Here is a 23,209-nt window from a genome sequence, read left to right on the forward strand (position 1 = left end):
CCTATTCATTATCAACGTGAAGTTATCAACCGCAAATTCGACAGTGTAATTATGTGAAAATACAAAAGCCACCTGCCTATTTTTTAACTCATGGAGGCCATATTCTATGAATTAGAGACTTCCTATGATCAACTTTGAAAGATGACATATCATACTACAGACATTTCAAATTTCATTTGACTTTACAGGCAATGGCATGGCACATACACAAAAAGTTGTAGAAACAAAAAACTATACTATACATGATTTTGTGACAAATACATTAGTGTTGTGTTGCACACACACTGAGGCGATTGTTCTGCCAAGTCTAACTCAATCCACTTGTTGTACAGAGGTAAAATGTATTAGGTAAAGAAATTGTCTATTTCTTTACCTGTTTGAGCTGGATCTCTGAGTTGACGTGGACATCACAGATTTCGCAGTGGAACGTCTTGTTCTGCAGGCCTGAGCCTTTGGTTATGGTGGCCTGGACCTTGAGCTTAGCCCCTGGCCTGGGATAGGCTTTGATAGGCCCTGCTCCATCCCTCGCCTCCAGCATCGTTTTGTGCTTGGAACCTGGTAAGGATGTGGAATAACAAGCAAGCAAATTAAAGAGGCTACACGTCACGTTTAAAGGGTGCTCTTGAGCCAAAAGGGGCACATCCCATAGATGGACAGAAATTACATCTCCCCAGACAAGAAATGTATTATTACATTATATGTACAGCACAGTGGGGAAAAAAAGTATTTAGTCAGCCGCCAATTGTGCAAGTTCTCCCACTTAAAAAGATGAGAGAGGCCTGTAATTTTCATCATAGTTACACGTCAACTATGACAGACAAATTGAGGAAAAAAAATCCAGAAAATCACATTGTCTGATTTTTTATGAATTTATTTGCAAATTATGGTGGAAAATAAGTATTTGGTCACCTACAAACAAGCAAGATTTTTGACTCTCACAGACCTGTAACTTCTTCTTTAAGAGGCTCCTCTGTCCTCCACTCGTTACCTGTATTAATGGCACCTGTTTGGACTTGTTATCAGTATAAAAGACACCTGTCCACAACCTCAAACAGTCACACTCCAAACTCCACTATGGCCAAGACCAAAGAGCTGTCAAAGGACACCAGAAACAAAATTGGAGACCTGCACCAGGCTGGGAAGACTGAATCTGCAATAGGTAAGCAGCTTGGTTTGAAGAAATCAACTGTGGGAGCAATTATTAGGAAATGGAAGACATACAAGAGCACTGATAATCTCCCTCGATCTGGGGCTCCACGCAAGATCTCACCCCGTGGGGTCAAAATGATCACAAGAACGGTGAGCAAAAATCCCAGAACCACACGGGGGGACCTAGTCAATGACCTGCAGAGAGCTGGGACCAAAGTAACAAAGCCTACCATCAGTAACACACTACGCCACCAGGGACTCAAATCCTGCAGTGCCAGACGTGTCCCCCTGCTTAAGCCAGTACATGTCCAGGCCCGTCTGAAGTTTGCTAGAGTGCATTTGGATGATCCAGAAGAGGATTGGGAGAATGTCATATGGTCAGATGAAACCAAAATATAACTTTTTGGTAAAAACTCAACTCGTCGTGTTTGGAGGACAAAGAATGCTGAGTTGCATCCAAACACCATACCTACTGTGAAGCATGGGGGTGGAAACATCATGCTTTGGGGGTGTGTTTCTGCAAAGGGACCAGGACAACTGATCCGTGTAAAGGAAATAATGAATGGGGCCATGTATCGTGAGATTTTGAGTGAACCTCCTTCCATCAGCAAGGGCATTGAAGATGAAACGTGGCTGGGTCTTTCAGCATGACAATGATCCCAAACACACCGCCCGGGCAACGAAGGAGTGGCTTCGTAAGAAGCATTTCAAGGTCCTGGAGTGGCCTAGCCAGTCTCCAGATCTCAACCCCATAGAAAAGCTTTGGAGGGAGTTGAAAGTCCGTGTTGCCCAGCGACAGCCCCAAAACATCACTGCTCTAGAGGAGATCTGCATGGAGGAATGGGCCAAAATACCAGCAACAGTGTGTGAAAACCTTGTGAAGACTTACAGAAAACGTTTGACCTGTGTCATTGCCAACAAAGGGCATATAACAAAGTATTGAGACATTTTTTTTATTGACCAAATACTTATTTTCCACCATAATTTGCAAATAAATTCATTAAAAATCCTACAATGTGATTTTCTGGATATTTTTTTCTCATTTTGTCTGTCATAGTTGACGTGTACCTATGATGAAAATTACAGGCCTCTCTCATCTTTTTAAGTGGGAGAACTTGCACAATTGGTGGCTGACTAAATACTTTTTTTCCCCACTGTATATGAACCATACCCAAAGTTTTACGTAAACAATTAGCAACTAGTAGATTCCATTTAGCTGACCTGTGTTGTGAGCCTCAAGCTGGGAGAGGGAGTTGACGGCCACTTTGCATAACGAACAGTAGAGGAGCTTCTTGGCCTTCTCTTCCTCTGATTCGTCGGAGGGCTCGCACGGAGCGGGAGCAATAGGCACAGCAGGCACTGGGGTTGGTTTAGTGAGGGCAGGCTTTGGCATCTCTGGGGCCGGACTGGCAGGTGTGGGCTCACACAGAGGTTTACACAGGCTAGATGAGGGTGCCAATGCCAGGCCAGCAGCTGGGAATAACGGTTTTGAAGACGCCATGGTGTAGATATTGTTTGGATATAACCCTATTTTAACTGAAAATCAAACAGATACAACAGTTAAACCACCTCATAACCGACATGACGCAGTGTTGTGCTACAGAGTTAGTAAGTAGCAGTACTGGGCTTTTTTTGTGTGTTTTTTATTAGATAGGACACTAGCTCAAACCCACGCTTGCACTGATACAGTGGCTGTTTCTGGAGGCAGTGGCTTAGACCGCTTGACCACACCAGGCCACAGAATTGGGCATTGATACATGCAATCTGTGATCAATTGAATTAATGATTTGAGAGCCTTTTCCCCCTCAAACCAGTCTGAATGTCAGAGTCTGTAAAGGTATTGATACATGCCGTTGTTACCATAAGAGAAGACTCCGACTATGGTTTTAACTAACCTTCATCCAACATAACCCCATCTGACTTCCCTCTGTTCAGGATTGATGAGTCAGAGAGCATTTCCACAGCTGGGTCGTGTTAATAGGGGCTGTACCAAAACGAAAATGCAATTTCAGGTAGTACCTCCCCATTTTGGACAGATTTCTTCCTTTTCATGCCTATGAGTTAGCCAGTATATTTACACATGATGAGGGTGCTTTTTTTTGGTGGTGGTGGGGGGGGGGTACATATATTATATATACCCATAGATTCTTGAAGAATATAACTTCTGAATGCCACATGAGCTTAATTCAACTGTCGTAACCCATTGTTGACGGCCACTTTGCCTATAATGTTGATATCATGGATGGTCATTCCTTGGATCCATAGCTTTGTCTATGAATTTGCAGGTGCTTACATTTCTCCAGCCCCACCCCTAAGCTGTGGCGGGGTTAAACGGATATAACAATATGCCTTGCTCATATCGATATCAAATTATATCGATATCATAACAGATTATTGATATTAGGACTCACCACTACCTATCCAGCATGGATACATCTATCACTAAACCAAGCAACAGCCCAGGTGGTAGCGTAGCCTACCAATCCCAACTCAGATCACTGGGTATGCAATCCAACACCACTTTCATAGGTCAGTGACTTTAGCAATCCAACTCAGTACATTGATGTAGGCACCAAATTGAAATGACCCTGACACATGTTCACAAGCTCATCTGAGCTGAGGTATAAGAATAACACACAGAGAAGCACATACACACACTTTGTTATGTTTCATCACAAGTCCAAACGCTTGAGATAAAGACCAATAAGACAACGGCTGTATAGAGCACATGCAGCATAAATATTCGGAGCAGACAATGGGCCTGTCCCAAATGGTATTCCCAATATAGTGCACTGCCTTCGACCAGAGCACACATAGGGCTCTAGTCAAAATTAATGCACTATGTAGGGAATAGGGTGCCATTTGGGACTCAACCTAAAACAAGCGGAGTTATTAACCTGGTTGTTCAGAGTTGCAGGCAGTGACAGCGATACTGGAGGAGGAAGATGAGGAGGAGGAGGAAGAGGAGGTGGTGGTGGAGGATGTGATACTCTTTCCTCTGTCCTGGCTGGGTGTGCTGTTGTTTTTCAGGGTCTTATGTTTAGGGGTCTCCTGCGCTTTGAGCTTCTTGGCGTGTTTGCTTCCTTTGTAGTGCGCCTCGGCTTGGCTCTAGAAAGGGGAACAAATGAATCGTTCCATCAGGCTCATTTCTGACAGAGATCACCGCCACACACACACACAAACACACACATGCTTGCAGATGTAGAACTGTTACGGTGACCTTATTACCGCCACACCAGCAGTCACGAGTCATGATGACCGCAGTCAAATTCCACATGACGGTAACTAGGCTTCTCCAAGCTCTGACTCTCCTGATGGTCATTAGTAGCCTACCAAACTTGCTAACTGCCTGGTACTCAGAACTCTATTGTCCCTCTCATCACTCTGATATCAATGCAAATGTTTTCGAAAATCTAATCAAACAATTCATGAGAGCTCATGAGCTCATGTTACAAAACAATTCTATTGGCTATGCAATTGCGTGAGAAAACAGAGTTTTGATGGCCTCTATTAAAAAGTGGAGGATCCCATCAGCTTTCTATAGGCTAGGCCTATTATATTTATTTATCAACTTTCCTAATATTAAGCACATTGCTTCGCTTTACAACAGGAGTATAGCCAACCTGGCTGGCATGAAAATGAACCACGGGAAAATCACCCTACATTCGCAATTTAAGTGCATAGATTATGTATTTTTTTCCCCATGTAAGGTGCATGATAATGGTCCATTCTAAATCAAAACTCATTACACACATATATTATTTAGTATATGTAAAGACAACATTAAATCAAGAATAGTCTGATGGGTGACAAAATTAGCCTATCACTTGTGAATGATATATTATCACTTGTGAATGATGCCCAGCTTGTGCAGTAAGGCAAGAAACAGCGCATGCCTTTTTTTGCGACTTTTTCAAATCATAGTCGCACACCTCATGTAGCCTAGCCCACAGGCCTATATGTTTTGATAAGATTTGCATCACAACTAATGTGGCCAAGTAACTTCTTAAAATTAAGCATATTAATCCGCTTTATAACCAGTGTAGAGCCTAACTGGCATACATAGGCTACATGTGAGTTTCAAGTTTGGGGAAGATAATTTTCACCATAAAAATGCACGTTTATAATAAAGCATTACATGCATAATCACATTTGCCGTCACATTTTCGAGAACAGTGTTTTCGTGCTATTGATTTCATTTTGGAATATTTGCACTTATAGCCTACTGCCATGTGCGCATTGCTGCACTTATAATGTGAAGAAATAGCCTAATAGTTTATCAACATTTTAAGCTAAAAATTCTGATCTGTTGCATCAGCTTTATTACTTTTAAACGTTTTTTTGATGCGAATGGTTGTATTAATTTGGGATCTATCGCATCCCACAACAGTCCCAGAGTATGTTTGGAATATTTATTTATTGCACAGAAGGACAAGTCGAACAATAGAATATGTCAACTTTTGTAATAGTGGGCAATAGTAGATTGACATAGGCTAGTGCTTTTGCTGTTCGTTTGGCCATCTTGTTGGCTGATGAAAAGTAGGATAAATGTGGACACTTCTAACATCTTCAATACGTGCCTTGGAATTCGGTAAGAGGGACACACACAGTTGCATCCCTGATGTGTCTGTCTTCATTCACTTGTAGCCTACTTCTTAGCTGAAATGCCTCTGAGAAGGATCCCGATCACGTGACTGGCATTGGCTAATAAGAATTGAGATATCTGAGAGAGCCATGTGAGTGAGAGGTGCTTTGGAGCACGGCAGCCAGGAGAAGGGAATTATAATGATTATATTCATCCCAAGGGCGGCCGCAAAAGGCATTGATTTTTTAGGGGACATTACGCCCACAAGGGGAATGCCGCCGGGAAATGTGAGACCTGTTGAGAATATTTTCAAGTGCTTGTCAAATTGTGAATGAGAGACTGATGAAGTGTGTGCAGCCTGCACAATACACAAATCAGAGCTCATGCCTTTCATGCAACTTTTTTCAAATCATCTTTAGAGCTTGCCTTAGAATGTATTAAAAAACTAAACATATAGCCCAACGTCTGTATCACAACTAAAGGTGCATAAATAACTCTAAATTAAGCATATACTGTAGGAGGACCAGTTTCTTTGTTAACCGCCTATATATGAGCCCACGCTCCCCCAAAACCGCTAATTAAAATAATGACTGTGACGTTATACAACTTTAGCCGACCGCATATTACGCATGGCAGAAAAACATTTAAAAAACGGATTTAAATGTCTTTGTTACATACTTGGTCTAGCCTATATTCCAAAATTAAACTAATTCTAGTAATCGTTTTTGACTGTGGACTGTATTATTATGCATACTGAATGGACTGGTTACCTTATACTACACTCCAAATGTTTTATCCATGAGTCTGGGAGATAACGCATAGGCCTAGGCATGAGATAAATAACTGATCCATTTTAAGTGTGCTTAGAATGGATTAAGGCTTCTCACAGCCCATCTGCTGTGGAGCACCAAAGGCTCCTTTCTAATTTTCTAATAGTCACTTCAATTAAACCAAGAGAACATTTTTCATTAAGGAGACATTTAATGTCTTTATTTTGAGACATACTGGAGTGGGATTTATGTTGGAAAAGGGAACAAAGCTACAGTGAGGGAAAAAAGTATTTGATCCCCTGCTGATTTTGTACGTTTGCCCACTGACAAAGAAATGATCAGTCTATAATTTTAATGGTAGGTTTACTTGAACAGTGAGAGACAGAATAACAACAAAAAATCCAGAAAAAAGCATGTAAAAAATGTTATAAATTGATTTGCATTTTAATGAGGGAAATAAGTATTTGACACCCTCTCATTCAGAAAGATTTCTGGCTCCCAGGTGTCTTTTATACAGGTAACGAGCTGAGATTAGGAGCACACTCTTAAAGGGAGTCCACAGAAGCAATCAATCAATCAGATTCCAAACTCTCCACCATGGCCAAGACCAAAGAGCTCTCCAAGGATGTCAGGGACAAGATTGTAGACCTACACAAGGCTGGAATGGGCTACAAGACCATGAGACCAAAATGGAGCTCTTTGGCATCAACTCAACTCGCCGTGTTTGGAGGAGGAGGAATGCTGCCTATGACCCCAAGAACACCATCCCCACCGTCAAACATGGAGGTGGAAACATTATGCTTTGGGGGTGTTTTTCTGCTAAGGGGACAGGACAACTTCACTGCATCAAAGGGATGATGGACAGGGCCATGTACCGTCAAATCTTGGGTGAGAACCTCCTTCCCTCAGCCAGGTCATTGAAAATGGGTTGTGGATGGGTATTCCAGCATGACAATGACCCAAAACACACGGCCAAGGCAACAAAGGAGTGGCTCAAGAAGAAGCACATTAAGGTCCTGGAGTGGCCTAGTCAGTCTCCAGACCTTAATCCCATAGAAAATCTGTGGAGGTAGCAGAAGGTTTGAGTTGCCAAACGTCAGCCTCTAAACCTTAATGACTTGGAGAAGATCTGCCAAGAGGAATGTGACAAAATTCCTCCTGAGATGTGTGCAAACCTGGTGGCCAACTACAATAAGCGTCTGACCTCTGTGATTGCCAACAAGGGTTTTGCCACCAAGTACTATGTCATGTTTTGCATAGGGGTCAAATACTTATTTCCCTCATTAAAATGCAAATCAATTTATAACATTTTTGACATGCGTTTTTCTGGATTTTGTTGTTGTTATTCTGTCTCTCACTGTTCAAATAAACCTACCATTAAAATTATAATGGTAGGTTTATGTAGCAGATAGTAAAATGATGTACAAAAATAACTTTAATTAGAGGGTAAATTAATTAATACATTCATTTTGAAATCTCAAATGGTGGTAGGCCTATTGAGCCAAAAAAATACATCAGACTGATCAATATCCCAGGCCAAGACAATAAGCTTGTTTTAAAGAAGAGAAAGGAGAGCAAATACCAGTGGTTACTACAGTGTTATGCAGCCTAATTGTAAAATGGCACTTGTAAAGCTACAATGGCATGAATTTGTATTGTATTGCATTGTATTGTATTGTATTGATACCTGTATGCTTATGTGTGGGAGGTGTTTTGTGTGTAGCTATTGTGGGCTTTGAATGCATTTTCAATTGAAAACTTAATATTATAGTACAATAGTGCCTTAACTGAAAATAAGATTCACTTTGTTGTTAATAACTTCAAAAAAGTTAACATCAGATTCACTTTGTCAACTCCCAGACACAATGTATTGGCAAGTAAAGCTTGCTGCTAAAGTTAATATTGTCGCTGAAGCGGACAAAGAATACATTCTTACACATTCCCAAAATTACAGTTTCATTATTGGTTTACAGAGAGAAAATCATGACATGAGGAAAACCTAGGATTACATTTTACATTTTGGTCAGAGCAACTTACAGTCCAGTGCATTTAACTAAGGTAAGTAAGACAACCACATCACAGTCATTGCAAGTAAAGATGCCCAATACCTCTACTCTAGCCTGGTCCCAGATCTGCTTGTGCTATAGATATGTTTGTGCTATATGGCTATACAGCACAAACAGATCTGGGACCAGGCTACCTCCCTGATTTTGCATGAATGGCCATCTGAATCACTTGTCAGTCTAGCGCTCCAGAGCAGACTCACACTCCCTCCTAGCCTCTTTTACCCTGTACACCTGGCAATACCTGGCTATTGGAGGAGTGGCATATTCCTTATGAAAATCCCCTTCTCTGTTGATTTGGACCAAATGTGTAAGCACTGGCCACTTCAGCCTTGTCATAGATGCCACCATAGAAACATAATCTAGATTCTATTTCTTTGGATGCCACTATACAGTGGGGGAAAAAACTATTTAGTCAGCCACCAATTGTTCAAATTCTCCCACTTAAAAAGATGAGAGAGGCCTGTAATTTTCATCATAGGTACACGTCAACTATGACAGACAAATTGAGCATTTTTTTCTCCAGAAAATCACATTATAGGATTTTTAATGAATTTATTTGCAAATTATGGTGGAAAATAAGTATTTGGTCACCTACAAACAAGCAAGATATCTGGCTCTCACAGACATGTAACTTCTTCTTTAAGAAGCTCCTCTGTCCTCCACTCGTTACCTGTATCAATGGCACCTGTTTGAACTTGTTATCAGTATAAAAGACACCTGTCCACAACCTCAAACAGTCACACTCCAAACTCCACTATGGCCAAGACCAAAGAGCTGTCAAAGGACACCAGAAACAAAATTGTAGACCTGAACCAGGCTGGGAAGACTGAATCTGCAATAGGTAAGCAGCTTGGTTTAAAGAATTCAACTGTGGGAGCAATTATTAGGAAATGGAAGACATACAAGACCACTGATAATGTCCCTCGATCTGGGGCTCCACGCAAGATCTCACCCCGTGGGGTCAAAATGATCACAAGAACGGTGAGCAAAAATCCCAGAACCACACAGGGGGACCTAGTGAATGACCTGCAGAGAGCTGGGACCAAAGTAACAAAGCCTACCATCAGTAACACACTACGCCGCCAGGGACTCAAATCCTGCAGTGCCAGACGTGTCCCCCTGCTTAAGCCAGTACATGTCCAGGCCCGTCTGAAGTTTGCTAGAGTGCATTTGGATGATCCAGAAGAGGATTGGGAGAATGTCATATGGTCAGATGAAACCAAAATATAACTTTTTTGGTAAAAACTCAACTCGTCGTGTTTGGAGAACAAAGAATGCTGAGTTGCATCCAAAGAACACCATACCTACTGTGAAGCATGGGGGTGGAAACATCATGCTTTGGGGCTGTTTTTCTGCAAAGGGACCAGGACGACTGATCCGTGTAAAGGAAAGAATGAATGGGGCCATGTATCGTGAGATTTTGAGTGAAAACCTCCTTTCATCAGCAAGGGCATTGAAGATGAAACGTGGCTGGGTCTTTCAGCATGACAATGATCCCAAACACACCGCCCGGGCAACGAAGGAGTGGCTTCGTAAGAAGCATTTCAAGGTCCTGGAGTGGCCTAGCCCGTCTCCAGATCTCAACCCCATAGAAAATCTTTGGAGGGAGTTGAAAGTCTGTGTTGCCCAGCGACAGCCCCAAAACATCACTGCTCTAGAGGAGATCTGCATGGAGGAATGGGCCAAAATACCAGCAACAGTGTGTGAAAACCTTGTGAAGACTTACAGAAAACGTTTGACCTGTGTCATTGCCAACAAAGGGTATATAACAAAGTATTGAGAAACTTTTGTTATTGACCAAATACTTATTTTCCACCATAATTTGCAAATAAATTCATAAAAAATCCTACAATGTGATTTTCTGGATTTTTTTCTTCTAATTTTGTCTGTCATAGTTGACGTGTACCTATGATGAAAATTACAGGCCTCTCTCAACTTTTTAAGTGGGAGAACTTGCACAATTGGTGGCTGACTAAATACATTTTTTCCCCACTGTAGCTGTGGTGTTTAGAGACTCTACAGATATAGTAGAAGCCTACATAGAAAACTACTCGATAAAGTCAATTTAGAAATAACAATGGATCCTCTTTTCAGTGAATAAAAGCTTCTTCCTTCTCTTCAATGAATCAGGCTCTATCCTATCTGATTATTCTCTGCCGTCTAGCTATAGGTTGCGTCCCAAATGGCACCCTATTCCCTATAAAGTGCACTACTTTTGATCAGAACCCTTAGGTCTTGCACTAAATAGGGAATAGTGTGACATTTGGGACTCAAATATAGGAGTAAAACATCAAAGTGTTCGTGGTTATCTTATTCCTTTTCTATCCACTAATGCTTCCCCCTGAAAATACAATAACAGTGGCAGCGGATTTAACGCTGTAAATTGCTATCTAACTTCACTTTGGGAAATATTATTGGGGTTAGATCTTCACTCAGAGTACGGATTATTTCAATCACATTTTTATATGTGGTGCCAAACACAGACGCGCACGCACGCACCAGACACCTGGGTTCAAATACTATTTGAAACCTTTCAAATACTTTTAGCGTTTGCTTTAGCCTACCTCGAGTGCAGAAGGTGCAGTTTGCACTTTTGTGACTATTCTATTGGTTCCATTGCGCCAGGCAAGCTCAAACCCCAGCTAACGTATTTATGATTTCAAAAGTATTTAACCCAGTTTGGCATGCACGCACACACACACACACACACACACACACACACACACACACACACACACACACACACACACACACACACACACACACACACACAGTGTCACATATCAGTATCAAAGGTAATTATATTCAGCCCTGACCAAAGCACGTGAGGCGAACTTGTGGGATGTCAGGAAGTTGCAAACACTACTGAATATTTGATTGGTTGGGTTTCCTCAATTAGCTGTCTACTTTAACAGGTCGATGGTCTCTGTCCCTCCATGCATCTTTACTGAAACAAAGTCGTATTCATTGGGCACCAAACTGAAGAAAACAGACTGAAACAGGGAGGAACTACCTGGACTCGTTCAATAAGAAACGTTCATTTTTGTTTTCCATTGTGTGTACTAATGAACATGACCCTAACCACCCGTCAGTCCACTTCAACAGAAAGATGACAATACAGTGCAGCCTTATTCTAAAATTGATTAAATACATTTTTTCCCCTCATCAATCTAAAAATAAAGTATTCAGACTCTTTGCTTTTGCACTCGAAATTGAGCTCAGGTGCATCCTGTTTCCATTGAGATGTTTCTACAACTTGATTGGAGTCCACCTGTAGTAAATTCAATTGATTGGACATGATTTGGAAAGGCACACACCTGTCTATATAATGTCCCACAGTTGACAGTGCATGTCAGAACAAAAACCAAGACGAAGGAATTGTGTCGAGGTACAGATCTGGGGAAGGGTACTGAAACATTTCTGTTGCATTGAAGGTCCCCAAGAACACAGTGGCCTCCATCATTCTTAAATGGAAGAAGTTTGGAACCAGAAAGACTCTTCCTTGAGCCGTTCGCCCGGCCAAACTGAGTAATCGGGGGAGAAGGGTCTTGGTCAGGGAGGTGACCAAGAACCCGATGGTCACTCTGACAGAGCTCCAGAGTTCCTCTTTGGAGTTGGGAGAAACTTCCAGAAGGACAACCATCGCTGCAGCACTCCACCAATCAGGCCTTTATGGTAGAGTGGCCAGACAGAAGCCACTCCTCAGTAAAAGGCACATGACAGCTCGCTTGGAGTTTGCCAAAAGGCACCTAAAGACTCTCAGATCATGAGAAACAAGATTCTCTGGTTTGATGAAACCAAGATTGAACTCTTTGGCCTGAATGCCAAGCGTCACGTCTGGAGGAAACCTAACACCATCCCTATGGTGAAGCATGGTGGTGGCAGCATCATGCTGTGGGGATGTTTTTCAGCGGCAGGGACTGGGAGACTAGTCAGGATCGAGGGAAAGCTGAACGGAGCAAAGTACAGAGAGATCCTTGATGAAAACCTGTTCCAGAGCTCTCCGCACCTCAGACTGGGGGAGAAGGTTCCCCTTCCAACAGGACAACGACCCTAAGCACATAGCCAAGACAATGCAGGAGTGGCTTCGGAACAAGTCTCTGAAAGTCCTTGAGTGGCCCAGCCAGAGCCCGGACTTGAACCCGATCGAACATCACTGGAGAGCTGAAAATAGCTGTGCACCGACGCTCCCCATCCAACCTGACAGAGCTTGAGAGGATCTGCAGAGAAGAATGGGAGAAACTCCCCAAATACAGGTGTGCCAAGCTTGGAGCTTCATAACCAAGAATAATCGAGTCTGTAATCACTGCCAAAGGTGCTTCAACAAAGTACTGAGTAAAGGGTCTGAATACTTATGTAAATGTGATATTTCCGTTTTTTTTATTTTTTATAAATTTGCCAAAAAATCTAAATACCTATTTTTGCTTTGTCATTATGGGTTATTGTGTGTAGATAGATTTTATTTAAACCATTTTAGAATAAGGCTGTAACATAACACAATGTGAAAAAAGTTAAGGGGTCTGAATACTTTCCGAATGCTCTGTACCTCTGCTTTTTTACCTGCCTCCCAGAGGCTACCACAAGGCCTGTGGGGTTAGAATCGCCTGACAAGTGGGGCGAGGGAATATTAAATGACATGGTTTTGCATGGAGAGAGATGAAAGGCAATATAACATTAACAAAGCCAATGATTATAGACTTCATACAGAAACTGACAAGGCCTATTGAGAGTGACACTGAGAGCCTTGAAGCGTTAAAAAATTTTTATTAGTTGGTTTTATATTTCCAGCCTCAGATTTGTTTATATATTCTTTTTCTTCTCTCTGATCAATACTGCAGGGCAATTGCATGCCGGTTTGGCCCAAAGATAATCATGATGTTTTGGATATTCTTATAAATATGTAGAAAGGTCCTTGGAGGGAAGGGTGTTTGGCATACATTTGAAATCTGTATTCAAAATAATTATTGAGAAATAATGTGTGACATTTTGGCCTTACTCAGGATGCAATTTGTAATATGAGTGTGAGTATTGTTTAGATTAAGGCAGCGGATTTGTAACCCTTTACAGTCGTATGAATTGGCCTATATGGATAATGCCAAATTGAAATGTTTCTACCAGAATAAATATGAGAAGCATATGCATAACCATGGTAGCAATTGAAAGGGAGTACATTTACTGTACTTTTCGCAGCATTTGTCGATAACAAAATCTGAAAATACTCTGGATACATTCAGTAATATAATAAGAATTCAGGGAAATCTAGGGTAGGTGCAACATAAGACAAAAAAAAATGACAAGGGTTTGAGTGAGAGGTCTCACTAGTGTCTCCAAGTGGCCACACCTCTCCAAAGTGTGCACAATTCTTAAGTAATTTCATTGCACTTTTATGACTCAAGGAAAGAACCTTCGACTAATATGTGATTTTTTCAACTCTCAAGGACACTTTTTGTTTGGAACACAGCCCCACCATCACACAATTACTGTTGTTTACGCAATCCAAAAACTGCCCATTATAAATCGCAATCTGGGTCAGGTGGGCATCATTTGAAAGCTTATTCTATTGCCAACATGACTAGCTATAAAATATGATCTTACAGTGATAGGCTTTCACAAGGCACTTCAGAGATAACAATTTTGGTGCGCACAGAATGGAGTCATGAGTGCATTCAAGTGTGTGTTACATGGCAAATTTTCTTCACAATGCGACAAACATAGGCTCATGCTGTTCAGAACAACACAGGGTATAATGCCATGTCATCCTTGTAACTGCACAGCAAACATAGTGACCATAAACATTGATACTGTAAAATACATGAGTTTTATAATATGGAAATGTGAAGTGCACATTTGGACTCCAAATCTGAGCATTCCCCTCACTCAGACAACAAAACATTTGCAAAAGTAGCCCAATTAGCTGTGAGGATGGGGGCATCTCCTTGTTGCACGTGCTGCTCAAGTTTAGAACAGCTGTCAGTTGAATCATATACAGAGCTGTAAAGCGGAGACCCTGGGCTCCGACGTCATGTACTGTATAGAATGTTACTGTAAAGCCACTACGTTCTAAATTAAATATGGAATTAATTTGGGGAAGACCCAAAACATCATAATTATCTTTTGGGCAATCTGGCGTGGAATGCCGCTGCAATGTTGTTGATATTGTATCAGCTATGCTCTCAATCACACAGTAACCAATGCACATAGTAACCACCTTATTCATAAAGTGTTTCAGAGTAGGAGTGCTAATCTAGAATCAGGTCCTCCATGTCCATGTAATCTTATTCATTATGATCTAAAATACAAAAAAACTGATCCTAGATCAGCACTCTTGCTCCGAAATGCTGTTGAGTCCAGGAATGTGAGTCCACCACTACAGTTCAGTAGAAACTGAAATGTCACTGTAGTTTCTTGGATAACCATTGAAACACACAATAAATAACCTCCCCTGATACCCTCCCAAAGGAGTTGGTAAGTAAACTTCAAAGTCAATGTTCCAAGTCCTGTTTCGCCCACAGTGCTGTGGTTTGTTTGATTTTATGATCATGATGAGTGGAGACAGTGAAACCCTCCTCTTCCACAGTAGGGCTCATTCCCCAAGATCTCTCTCTTTTTTCCTCCACTCTCTGTCACTGTCTCTCTCGCTCCCTCTCTCTTTGACTGCATCTCTTTGATGAGCCTTTCAGAGTCGATAACTACTACCTAACTACACAGGGCAGAGAATGTCAACTCCACAATACTTAAACACCACAACACTTAAGCTCTCCTGAATGCTTCCTGTCTGCAACAGTCTCAAACACGCTCAGTCATTTCACGTGTCTGGCAAGAGAGTGAGCAGAACACTTGGACCGAGGACAACAGAGCCCAATTGCTGTCAACTGAAGAGGCATTAAACAGGAGACGCAACAAGCAGTATGTTAACGAGCCTGAGAGAGGCACGCTAACAAACGGTTCAATCCCTGTGTCCACCCTTCCCACTGTTTCTCCAACCTTCCTGTATCCCCCTCTAATTTCCATACTGGCTCATTAATGTCAATGTACTCAAGAAAAATGTATTACACTTATTAAGATAACGTGCTTGACAGAGGTTGCTCTCGGTGCCTTGCATGTTTAGCCCTGAGTACTCACATGGGATAAAGAGCTACTCACTGATTCATAAAAACGTACTCACAATCTTGAAGTTTGTGGAAATCTGAAATTAATGTAGGGGAATATAACACATTAGATCTGGTAAAAGATAATACAAACAAAAAAACAAGCATTTTATTTTTTTATTTTTTGTTCCATCATCTTTGAAATGCAACATAAGTGTGTGTGCTAAGTTTCATATTGATCCAGTGAAGCATTGCAATACTGGACTATTTTGTATCAAGTCTGCCCAAATGTGCCGAATTGGTGAATTGATACATAACTATAGAGAACATACAAAAATGATATGGTAATACAAAATGTAAATTTACACACTCCCAGGAATGTCAGACATGATGGATCATTAGCTTGTACAGTGAGGGAAAAAAGTATTTGATCCCCTGCTGATTTTGTACGTTTGCCCACTGACAAAGACATGATCAGTCTATAATTTGAATGGTAGGTTTATTTGAACAGTGAGAGACAGAATAACAACAAAAAAATCCAGAAAAACGCACGTCAAAAATGTTATAAATTGATTTGCATTTTAATGAGGGAAATAAGTATTTGACCCCTCTGCAAAACATGACTTAGTACTTGGTGGCAAAACCCTTGTTGGCAATCACAGAGGTCAGACGTTTCTTGTAGTTGGCCACCAGGTATGCACACATCTCAGGAGTGATTTTGTCCCACTCCTCTTTGCAGATCTTCTCCAAGTCATTAAGGTTTCGAGCCTGACGTTTGGCAACTCGAAGCTTCAGCTCCCTCCACAGATTTTCTACAGGATTAAGGTCTGGAGACTGGCTAGGCCACTCCAGGACCTTAATGTGCTTCTTCTTGAGCCACTCCTTTGTTGCCTTGGCCGTGTGTTTTGGGTCATTGTCATGCTGGAATACCCATCCACGACCCATTTTCAATGCCATGGCTGAGGGAAGGAGGTTCTCACCCAAGATTTGACGGTACATGGCCCCGTCCATCGTCCCTTTGATGCGGTGAAGTTGTCCTGTCCACTTAGCAGAAAAACACCCGCAAAACATTATGTTTCCACCTCCATGTTTGACGGTGGGGATGGTGTTCTTGGGGTCATAGGCAGCATTCCTCCTCCTCCAAACACGGCGAGTTGAGTTGATGCCAAAGAGCTCGATTTTGGTCTCATCTGACCACAACACTTTCACCCAGTTCTCCTCTGAATCATTCAGATGTTCATTGGCAAACTTCAGACGGGCCTGTATATGTGCTTTCTTGAGCAGGGGGGCCTTGCGGGCGCTGCAGGATTTCAGTCCTTCACGGCGTAGTGTGTTTCCAATTGTTTTCTTGGTGACTATGGTCCCAGCTGCCTTGAGATCATTGACAAGATCCTCCCGTGTAGTTCTGGGCTGATTCCTCACCATTCTCATGATCATTGCAACTCCACGAGGTGAGATCTTGCATGGAGCCCCAGGCCGAGGGAGATTTACAGTTATTTTGTGTTTCTTCCATTTGCGAATAATCGCACCAACTGTTGTCACCATCTCACCAAGCTGCTTGGCGATGGTCTTGTAGCCCATTCCAGCCATGTGTAGGTCTACAATCTTGTCCCTGACATCCTTGGAGAGCTCTTTGGTCTTGGCCATGGTGGAGAGTTTGGAATCTGATTGATTGATTGCTTCTGTGGACAGGTGTCTTTTATCCAGGTAACAAGCTGAGATTAGGGTGGTCCTCTGTGGTCCTCTGTAGCTCAATTGGTAGAGCATGGCGCTTGTAACGCCAGGGTAGTGGGTTCGATCTCCGGGACCACCCATATGTAAAATGTATGCACACATGACTGTAAGTCGCTTTGGATGAAAGCGTCTGCTAAATGGCATATTATTAGGAGCACTCCCTTTAAGAGTGTGCTCCTAATCTCAGCTCGTTACCTGTATAAAAGACACCTGGGAGCCAGAAATCTTTCTGATTGAGAGGGGATCAAATACTTATTTCCCTCTTTAAAATGCAAATCAATTTATATCATTTTTGACAAAATCAGCAGGGGATCAAATACTTTTTTCCCTCACTCTACACTAACTTTCACACATCTAGATGGCCGGGCGGGGTGGGTGTGGAGCCAGAGACAGCAGGGGTTCAAACTGTAGAACCCAGTTCCTACATTTGAATATAAAAATTGATTTTATCAAACAAAACTAAGCTACATTTTATCTCTGGGACCCTTAGGATGACAAATCAGAGCAAGTTTACTGAATTACATTATTTACCTTCAGAGGTGAATGTATCAAACCAGTTGCCATGATAAGTTTTTTGTTGTTGTGCACTTTCTGCCGATATAAGACATGTCTATGTCCTGGAAAGTTTGCTGTTACTTACAACAGTCACATTAGCGCACGTTAGCTCAACCATCCTGTATACGGGACACCGATCCCGTAGAGGTTAATCTAGCTACCTGAAGATGAATGACAATGCAAACAGATGTCTTAATAGTTACTACCATAGTTCACAAAGCTGTCCATGTCTCTTGAGAGAGATAGCGAGAGAGAGAGAGCGAGGAGGGATTCCCATATACTCACATCTGAGTTGAAGCGCAGCTGGCAGATGTTGCAGGAAATAACTTGCTTTCTATTTGGAGCGATGGAGACTCCAAATGTGTGATTAATTACGGCCTTCTGCACAGGGTCCATCTGGAACACGAGCACAGAGAGAGAGTGAGAGAGAAGATTAAAAAGAAAGGGGGAGAGAGAGAAAGAAGGAGAGAGAGTATGTGTGTGAGAGCAGGGGCGCAACTTACATTTCCCTCCCACATTTTGAAATAGCATTTTTGTCCCCCCCAGTTTGATAATTGGAATGTGATACAAAAAATGGCAACGGTGTGCTTTAGGACCATGCGGACGCCTCCGAGCGGTCGGGTAGGCTGTTTTGGAGTGTTTATCTGGTTGGAATTAGGACCGCGGGAACACCACAGAGCGGGCTGACAGGCTGTGTGAAGGCAAGCTTCTGGAAGGCTGGCTGGACCAGCACAGGAGAGATGAGCATAGTTAAGTGTGTACTGGCTACTCTTAAGTTGACTGATGTAGCTGGCAATGTAACTGCTGTTTAACTTAACAGAAAAAAAACTAAACTATTGTTTATTCGCAGTGCTGCGCTAGTATTGTAAATGTCGTTCGTTTTTTTTTTATATATTTTTTTTAGCTTTAATATTGCTGGTAGATTGTAACTTCCATCAATGTAATTGTATGCATCACTTCCAATCCCCCATATGTTTTTTTTCTTCTCGCAAATATATATATATATATATACAGTGGGGAAAAAAAGTATTAAGTCAGCCACAAATTGTGCAAGTTCTCCCACTTAAAAAGATGAGAGAGGCCTGTAATTTTCATCATAGGTACACGTCAAATATGACAGACAAATTGAGGGGAAAAAATCCAGAAAATCACATTGTAGGATTTTTTATGAATTTATTTGCAAATTATGGTGGAAAATAAGTATTTGGTCACCTACAAACAGGCACGATTTCTGTCTCTCACAGACCTGTAACTTCTTCTTTAAGAGGCTCCTCTGTCCTCCACTCGTTACCTGTATTAATGGCACCTGTTTGAACTTGTTATCAGTATAAAAGACACCTGTCCACAATCTCAAACAGTCACACTCCAAACTCCACTATGGCCAAGACCAAAGAGCTGTCAAAGGACACCAGAAACAAAAGTGTAGACCTGCACCAGGCTGGGAAGACTGAATCTGCAATAGGTAAGCAGCTTGGTTTGAAGAAATCAACTGTGGGAGCAATTATTAGGAAATGGAAGACATACAAGACCACTGATAATCTCCCTCGATCTGGGGCTCCACGCAAGATCTCACCTCGTGGGGTCAAAATGATCACAAGAACGGTGAGCAAAAATCCCAGAACCACAAGGGGGGACCTAGTGAATGACCTGCAGAGAGCTGGGACCAAAGTAACAAAGCCTACCATCAGTAACACACTACGCCGCCAGGGACTCAAATCCTGCAGTGCCAGACGTGTCCCCCCTGCTTAAGCCAGTACATGTCCAGGCCCGTCTGAAGTTTGCTAGAGTGCATTTGGATGATCCAGAAGAGGATTGGGAGAATGTCATATGGTCAGATGAAACCAAAATATAACTTTTTGGTCAAAACTCAACTCTTCGTGTTTGGAGGACAAAGAATGCTGAGTTGCATCCAAAGAACACCATACCTACTGTGAAGCATGGGGGTGGAAACATCATGCTTTGGGGCTGTTTTTCTGCAAAGGGACCAGGACGACTGATCCGTGTAAAGGAAAGAATGAATGGGGCCATGTATCGTGAGATTTTGAGTGAAAACCTCCTTCCATCAGCAAGGGCATTGACGATGAAACGTGGCTGGGTCTTTCAGCATGACAATGATCCCAAACACACCGCCCGGGCAACGAAGGAGTGGCTTCGTAAGAAGCAGTTCAAGGTCCTGGAGTGGCCTAGCCAGTCTCCAGATCTCAACCCCATAGAAAATCTTTGGAGGGAGTTGAAAGTCTGTGTTGCCCAGCGACAGCCCCAAAACATCACTGCTCTAGAGGAGCTCTGCATGGAGGAATGGGCCAAAATACCAGCAACAGTGTGTGAAAACCTTGTGAAGACTTACAGAAAACGTTTGACCTGTGTCATTGCCAACAAAGGGTATATAACAAAGTATTGAGAAACTTTTGTTATTGACCAAATACTTATTTTACACCATCATTTGCAAATAAATTCATTAAAAATCCTACAATGTGATTTTCTGGAATTTTTTTTCTCATTTTGTCTGTCATAGTTGACGTGTACCTATGATGAAAATTACAGGCCTCTCTCATCTTTTTAAGTGGGAGAACTTGCACAATTGGTGGCTGCTAAATACTTTTTTTCCCCACTGTATTTGAGACCACACGCACCTGATCTCGTAGGTATGGCTACTGAACTGGAAGCAGCAAGAATGATGACAGTGACACTTGTTTTGCATAGTCCTATAGTATATAGCCTTCCTTTTAGGAGGATGATTTGCAGGCAGAGAGAAATAAATGTGTTATCCATACTTATTGAAAATGAAAAGGCGCATCTCTCGCTTGTTGCCTAACCTATGTGCGCATTGTGCCTTTTCCTTTTCAATGATGATTACATTTTTTGATTGCACTTCGACTCACGTTGGTTGTGCGACCTCCACTTCTTTTCATTATCAGTATTCATTTACAGACACTGTAGTAAACTACAGTCTAATCATATTTAAGTTCATTTCATATTCAAGTTAACTGCCACGTGATTCTCCGCCCATGTAGGCAGCCTACTCTATTTCAATGAGACCACACATACTAGGTGCATTTGAACTCTCACGCCCAACTAGGCGAGGTAGGCTACTGAAGTTGAAGCAGCGAATTGTGAATAATGCGGAAAATATGTGATTTTAATACAATAGGTAGACTAACGCATACAAAGCAGAAAGAGGACCATTTCAAAATAATCTGTGGGACAACAAAAATATTTTCATCCCAAAGTCGTCTGTCTGACCGCCCGCTCCCGCCTGTAGCATGAAAAATAGGTGACCGCGCTGCAATGATCTCAGTGGGGACCCGCAGGTCCCGCAGGCATCCCGCAGGAATGAAGCCCTCTAGTGCAGTCAGTACCCAACACTATGCTCATCATGTCTTAGCAGGATCAGATGGTGACAGGGGTCCTAGCAGGGTCAGACAGCCAGGGAAGACCAGTCTACGGAGCTCAGGTGAATTTTGCAGTATATGATGTAAATGATACAAAGTTCCGTCTTGAATTGATGGGTAGACCTACAGTAGCTACAGGACAGCAGTTTAAGCTTAAAGCTACAGTCTGGGATCTGGGAATAATGGTCATTTCAATTATTGAACCATTGATTCTATTCTTGGATAATATAATGTATAAATGTACACCAAGGTAATTCTTTGTCATTCCTCCTTTTAGGAGGATCAGATGGTGACAGGGGTCTCAGCAGAGTCAGGCAGCCAGGGAAGACCAGTCTGTGACAGAGGTGAGTTTTGCAGATACAGCACTTTATTCTCTCTGTCCAGCAAACACTGGACAAGCCAGATGCTATTTTAAGGTAGTCTGACAAACCTCCAAAGTTGATTTCCAAACTGTATCAAGGGTTGATAGAGGCTTTTCCCGATGACACAAAACATGTAAAACAAAAATGTGAGGAAGACCTGGGAGACGCTATTGATGATGATTAATGGATACAGATATGTTAGAATGCCCAGTCATGTTCATATAATCTCAAACATAAATTACTGCAGTTTGAATGCCAGTGAAACGGAATATCATGCACTCAGAAATTGTATTATTCTGCTGGAGGTGTAAAGCACAAAAGGGGACATATTTGCATATATTGTGGTCTTGTGAAGGCTGGCTGAATTCTGGCAAAGAGTATGTTCTTATATCTCAGCATGTCTACAGATTCTCCCTTCTCCCTGTTTTTGTTTGCTTGGAAATGTTGATACTGGAGACTTATCAGAAGAAACTGTGTAACCTAGCATTTATAGGCCATAGAGTCAAACTTTTACCAGCCGCACAGGTTTAGCCTAAACTTTATATGGCCTCCGTATGGTCTAAATGAGCAAAACCCTGAATGAACGTAATAATTAACTGAAATATCATTATCAAATAGGCCTACCTGCTTGCACTTTTTGCAGGCTGTGTATCCATCTACCTGGTTGTTGTCCTCCACAATGACTCAAAAATGTCAAGATTTCACTCGCACAGCACCTGTTTCCATAATAGTGTATTCCACCATCATAACCTTTATTTTCATTCTCCGGTTATGTTAGCCATTTTCAAGTAAACTGGGCTAGCCAGGGAAAGTACATTTGGCAACGTATTGTCGTGTAGGGGGAGGTAACATAAGGTCTGCACGTGGACAAATTAGGAATGTTTCAGCACCACACAAATAATCGACAGTTCCCAGCTCCACTCTCTCGCTGCGTGGCTGGTAGCCTAGGCCTAGGCTACTATGTCTGCCTCACTGCTCACAGAATGGAATTCGCAACACAATGCAACGCAACAAGCTCCTGGGTTTGTAAAAAAACGAATATTATCTTGATTTCCGACAAGCAATATAATTGTTCTGAACCGCGAGCCGACCCGCGGATTGAAAGAATGTTTTCATTCCACCCACCAGCAGATTTTTTGCGGGGAACCCGCGGGGAACCATGGGTATCCGATCTGATGCAGGACTCTACTTTGTGCCGTGCTGTAGGGCTAGGTATACTCTTCCACTTCCTTTTACTAATGAAGAGCCCTTTAATTGCAGCATACAGTAGGAGAAAGGCCAGCCTCTTCTTAACACGGGCACTCTAATGTTGACAACAGCTCCATGGGCTGACCGATTATCACTACATGCACAAACAGGCAGAAGACTAACTAATGAAGCACTTCAGTTTATAGTACGAGAATTAGTGGGGAGAGAGAGAGATGGAGGGTGGGAGGGATAGAGTGAAAAGGGGAGTAGAGAGATAGGGGAGGCGAGATAAAGGGGAGAGAGAGAGACTGAGGCTCAAC

The 23,209-nt window shown here is 42.1% G+C and overlaps 1 protein-coding gene across 1 annotated transcript in view; it reads right to left on the bottom strand.

Moving 5' to 3' along the window:
- Positions 1–373: 373 nt before the first annotated feature.
- LOC121558902 (zinc finger protein 385B-like) overlaps positions 374–23,209 on the bottom strand; it is a gene marked incomplete at its 3' end in the record, with an annotated part of 55,505 nt that continues 32,669 nt past the window's right edge. The window contains exons 3-6 of the mRNA XM_045217337.1: positions 18,233–18,343; positions 4,047–4,257; positions 2,371–2,685; positions 374–555 (exon numbers count right to left, since the gene is read on the bottom strand). Coding sequence (XP_045073272.1) covers positions 374–555; positions 2,371–2,685; positions 4,047–4,257; positions 18,233–18,343 — 819 coding nt within the window. The remainder of the gene's footprint in view (positions 556–2,370; positions 2,686–4,046; positions 4,258–18,232; positions 18,344–23,209) is intronic.

This window comes from Coregonus clupeaformis, unplaced genomic scaffold, assembly GCF_020615455.1.
Source record: "Coregonus clupeaformis isolate EN_2021a unplaced genomic scaffold, ASM2061545v1 scaf1017, whole genome shotgun sequence".
NCBI lineage: Eukaryota > Metazoa > Chordata > Actinopteri > Salmoniformes > Salmonidae > Coregonus > Coregonus clupeaformis.